This window comes from Cynoglossus semilaevis, chromosome 14, assembly GCF_000523025.1.
Source record: "Cynoglossus semilaevis isolate Cse_v1.0 chromosome 14, Cse_v1.0, whole genome shotgun sequence".
Taxonomy (NCBI): Eukaryota; Metazoa; Chordata; class Actinopteri; order Pleuronectiformes; family Cynoglossidae; genus Cynoglossus; species Cynoglossus semilaevis.
The window spans coordinates 136,624-141,580 of NC_024320.1; the positions used below are offsets into that span (position 1 = coordinate 136,624).

Consider the following 4,957-nt stretch of genomic DNA (forward strand, 5'->3'; position numbering starts at 1 on the left):
GCTTCCCCGAGGTCCAGGTTTTCCACTTGCTCCATTGGTGCCTGGAACACCTGGAGGACCCTGGAAAACATTGAATGAATTTATATCTTAATGTAAGACATGTTTGGGGAATGAGGATGCATTTGAAATTTAAATCAGATGAGATGACGGTGAAGTCACTGATCCTGTAATTCTAAATAAATATGTGACTCAAGTTTAACAACAACACAGTCAGACGTTACTGTCTGTCTTAAAGAGTCAACAACTTTCATCTGTGATCCGTTGCAGATGAATTGTCTTTCCCCCCCCCCCTCTTCCAGTTCATTCCTGGATCATCATAAGTCAAACTCACAGCTGGGCCCTCGATTCCTTTGGTCCCTTCATCTCCGGGTCGACCCTAAGAGGAACAACATTAACTTCAGCATATGTTTTAAAATCCAGTAAAACTAAAATGTAGATATTAGTATAACTGTGAAGAACACTAACAGGTGACCAAACAATAGGTAGACATTAGCGCATCTTAAGAAATGTTCTACTTCTCACCAGAGGTCCTGGGAGTCCTCTCTCTCCAGGAGAACCTGGACGACCCTAGAAATAAAAGAGAAGAGGAGAGAGAGTGAGAAAGACAGAGAGAGAGAATGAAAGGAATTGATATTATTACTGAAGGTCATCTAGTGCAACGTGATGTGTTCAAGGCCATTTTGGCAACATTTTAGTTGTCGATTTTCTAGTGCACTTGTACGTTTTTTTTTTTTTTTTTGCTGACAGGACAACAATGATCCCTGCTTGTTCACTATTGGCTTTAAAGCAGAAGTTGACAGCTGACATATCAGACTTTTCAGTGCTGTCTGGCCTCACTGTAGCGCAGATTGATGGGTTTCACCACAGTGAGTGAGCAGAACAGACGCAGCAGTGGGGCTGAGATGAGCTGCTCAACCTCATCTGTGTGAAAATGACTGTTGTCCTGCAAAAAGACGGTCTTATATCTGTGTTCAGCCAACCAAGACACAGACAGATTGAACACATACAGAGTAAGAGCATTACACTCTGTGTTCAGCCAACCAAAGACACAGACGGATTCAAGGCATGAACACATACAGAGTAAGAGCATTACAGAGAGAAAAAGGAGCTAAGATACTGTAGCTAAGATATGGGTTCCCATACTTCTGCATATCTGATGGGTGCCCCCTTTTGTAAACAAATTTCGACACTCATTTTTATATACATATAATGTATACAGTAATGTCATTTCCCAGCTTGGGATCAAGTCTGTCTGTCTGTTTATCTATCTATCTACCGTAATTTCCGGACTATCGAGCACACCTGAATATAAGCTGCACCCATTAATTTTAACATGGGATATTTATACAGATAGATGTTACAAAGAAATATTCTTTTCACTTTTAATGAAATAAATGCTTTTTTCTGAACAGTACCTGTAACACGGCTGGTTACACGTTAGCTCTTTCCTGCTTCGGCGCCCTGAACGTCGTTGTAATGGACAGGGGAGACTTAGTGATCTGCTCCAGGGCCGAAGCTAACATTAGCTCCAGTGCTAACTCCCTTCACTTTGTGCTTGTCCACAGCAGAGGTAAACAGAAACAGGGAAGTTGGGGTCTTTATTATCAGCCTCCCCACACACAATAGAACACAAACAGTGTTTTAACAGCTCATGTATAACCAACTCACACTTCAACATGACAGGGGCTCAACTGCTCTCACTTTCACTAACATTCTTTCTCGGGCATGGCCACACGCACATATACTCACACAGCCATTCACAGACAGACATACATTACTAGTATAACACAAAGTAGCCTACCAGAAAAGTCACTGATCGCTAGCAGTATTACCTTTGTTAGGCCGTAAAAATCCATTGCTAGTTGCATCATTGTTTAAGCCGCAGGGTTCAAAGTGTGTGAAAAAAGTAGCGGCTTATAGTCCAGAAATTACGGTATATTACACGCACCTTCAGATACATATTTATAGAGGCTGCATTTTGCGTTTTATGGGTAGAATGACCTTATAATAATAAATTGCTCCAATGACTGAGATCAGGACAGTCAGTCAGGCTACGATTGACAGTCGTTAGACACACAACAGTCGGAGGGACTGTCCTGGACTTTAGACTGATTAATATTGTTGAGGACAACGACTGGACTCAAGGTTAGAAAGAAACTCTCCACACGTTCTGCAAGAGATTTTGCTGGACATTTTTTACAGATGAATTATTATACTTTTTGTTCCTTCTCTTTTGTAAACCCAGGGCAACAAAAATCAGTCATCCAAAGTTTAGAGAAGCAGAGAGAGAGTAATAGCGCCTCCGTTTGGCTGTTATAATAAGTTGCACTTATTGCTTAGCCACAAGTTATTATTACATATTTATTGCTAGCCACAAGTTATTATTACATATTTATTGACAAACAGATTAAAACAACTGAAAATGTATCAGTGAAATTAAAAACAAAAACAATAATACCAATACAGTGGGGGCAATTCTACTGATTATTAATTCATATTATTAATGATCTCAGATAAGTTCAGTAAACTTGACCTTTAACTCCTACATCAATTTTAACAACCACATTGTTTGATTGGCCAATTAAAATGAATGAAGAAGTATAAAGTACTTAAATATCAAACTTACAGGAGGTCCTAGTTTTCCAACAGGTCCAGGTAATCCACGTATACCCTGCTCCCCCTAGTGGAATAAAAAATAAAAGTTTTTGATTGAAGTATTTCTTTTGACATTGTTCGTTTTTAAAAAACTCCTGGATGATACGATGATGAAGAAAAGACAGGTGAAATAGTATCGACAGAAGATCGTACCCTTTCACCTGGCATACCCGGAGGCCCACGCATTCCTCCATTTCCCTGAATGCCCTAGAAGACAAAATAACACAAACATATTTATTAACCACCAGATCAACAGATACTTCCACCCCCCCACACACTCACTCTTCAGGCAGTAATATATGACCAATAACATATAGCAAATATATATTTGGACACAGCGATTTTTATTAAAACACTGTCACATAATCCCACTTGTAAACTGTTAATAAATGTCAAGATACAACAATTAGAAAACAACAGAAGAACTGACATTTGATGAAACTTCCCATTTAAGCAGTTTTAAGAGCTGAAGAAAAGCCTCAGAAAGTAAACTGTGGTAAACCACGTATTTGATCCAACAAGCCAGTGGTACTGAAAGGCAGTCTGTACATATTTTACATATTAAGAGCAGCAATGATTCAAAAACATTAAAGATAGTTATTCAATAAACAAAGTATTTCAATAAAGTACTACTGTAATTCATTTTTGTAATCATGAAGAAGTCACCAGTCTCCACCATCATAAATTAATGATGATCAATTGACAGCTAGCCTGTCATTAATCTAATTAAAGGATTTGAATTGATTGACAGCCATCCTCTCTCTTTGTGTTTTCCATGTGACAGACACAACATGAAGCACTTACATACATGCCTACTGGGCCCTGAGGTCCCTCCACACCAGACTTGCCACTGAAGCCCTGAGGAGACACAGCGTGTTAAGAACAAATAAAAGACAACATCACTTTTGGACGTTTGGCTGGACTCACCCTCTCTCCTGGAGGTCCTGTGAAACCAGGAGGTCCTGTCTTCCCTGGTGGACCCTGTCAGATAAAGAACCTTGTTACTCAACGAAATTACCAGTCAACTTGGACCTGTCTGAATACTGAATACAATAGTTAGGACAGTGTCAGAGAATGATTAACTACAGGTTACTTTCTTGATAACTGCAGTTTAAACCTCCCTGTTCTCATCAGCAATTGTTTGAATACGTTTGTTTCAAGAGCTGATAACCATGTTACGGTACTTCAAAAAAAAAAATCCCACACAGTGGTTCAGGGACAGGACTTACCATTGGACCTGGGGGTCCATCTGCTCCTGACTCCCCGACAATGCCAGGAAAACCCTTGACAAATAGAAAGTACAAGTAAAACACCATGATCTAAGCAAAAGACCTCGGAAAATTTGAAAGCGTTTGTCATCTCTGTGATAATTAAGGAGAACGTGCAGTCAAGACAAACTGTGAATCAGCACTTCAGCTGCTTCATCAACCGTGTTATTGCTTTTAGTCTTTTCATTTGACTCAAGTCTCAAAGTCATACTCCCTTTAATTATGGACATGGGTAATTTAAAGGCTGCGTTGGTCTTCAGTATTGTTGTAATATGACGTTAAAGTTGGAAAATCAGCGAAGGCAAACTAAAGTCTGTGTCCAGGACATCATCTTAGGCAGATCTTAGCATTGGCCACGTTTGCCTAGGGCGCCACCTACTTGAAAGGGAGATGATGTCACCCTGAGCAAAAATAATTACAACAAAAATACTATAAATAACACCAAAGTGTTTTTTTTTACTTGTCTTGAAAATAACAAAATGTATAAAAGGAAAAAAAAAATAGTGTTACATGAACAGACTTCAATTCTACCCACAATCCAACTTTTATTTATTTATTTTATATATATATTTTTAAAATTTTTTTGTTATATTAATTTGAATTATCTGTCCAACTGCAACCCTGGCTTTCTTTGTGTAATTTCATTCAATTATTATTTTTTATCATTATTTGAAAAGACTGGGGGCCTGAGGACGTCACAGACTGGGGGCCTGAGGGGCACTTTAGTATTTCAGTAAAATGATAGGCAGAACTTTCACATTTCAACTGCTCTCCCATCACTGTAGTGTGTTGTTACTGTTTACTCCATGGGCCAATCAGTGTAGTGGACACTGGTTTCTTTCTAAGGAGGTCTAAGTAGGGAGCCTGGTGGTGCTGAAGGTCAGCTGTCACCAGTTTTGTCAAAGCCTGAACACTAATAAAAGACCTGAAAGTTGTGGGTACAAATCCTAGTAATGTTAAAATTGGGTGCAATGCAGCCCACGTTACTTTCTTTAGAAGCCCACTGACACAGACGTCAGCAGACACATGAATTT

The 4,957-nt window shown here is 39.2% G+C and overlaps 1 protein-coding gene across 1 annotated transcript in view; it reads right to left on the reverse strand.

Annotated features, from left to right (window-relative positions):
* si:ch211-196i2.1 (collagen alpha-1(III) chain) overlaps nt 1-4,957 on the reverse strand; it is a 50,538-nt gene that overhangs the window by 11,871 nt on the left and 33,710 nt on the right. Inside the window, exons 34-38 of the mRNA XM_017038312.2 lie at nt 2,809-2,862; nt 2,627-2,680; nt 523-567; nt 332-376; nt 3-60 (exon numbers count right to left, since the gene is read on the reverse strand). Coding sequence (XP_016893801.2) covers nt 3-60; nt 332-376; nt 523-567; nt 2,627-2,680; nt 2,809-2,862 — 256 coding nt within the window. The remainder of the gene's footprint in view (nt 1-2; nt 61-331; nt 377-522; nt 568-2,626; nt 2,681-2,808; nt 2,863-4,957) is intronic.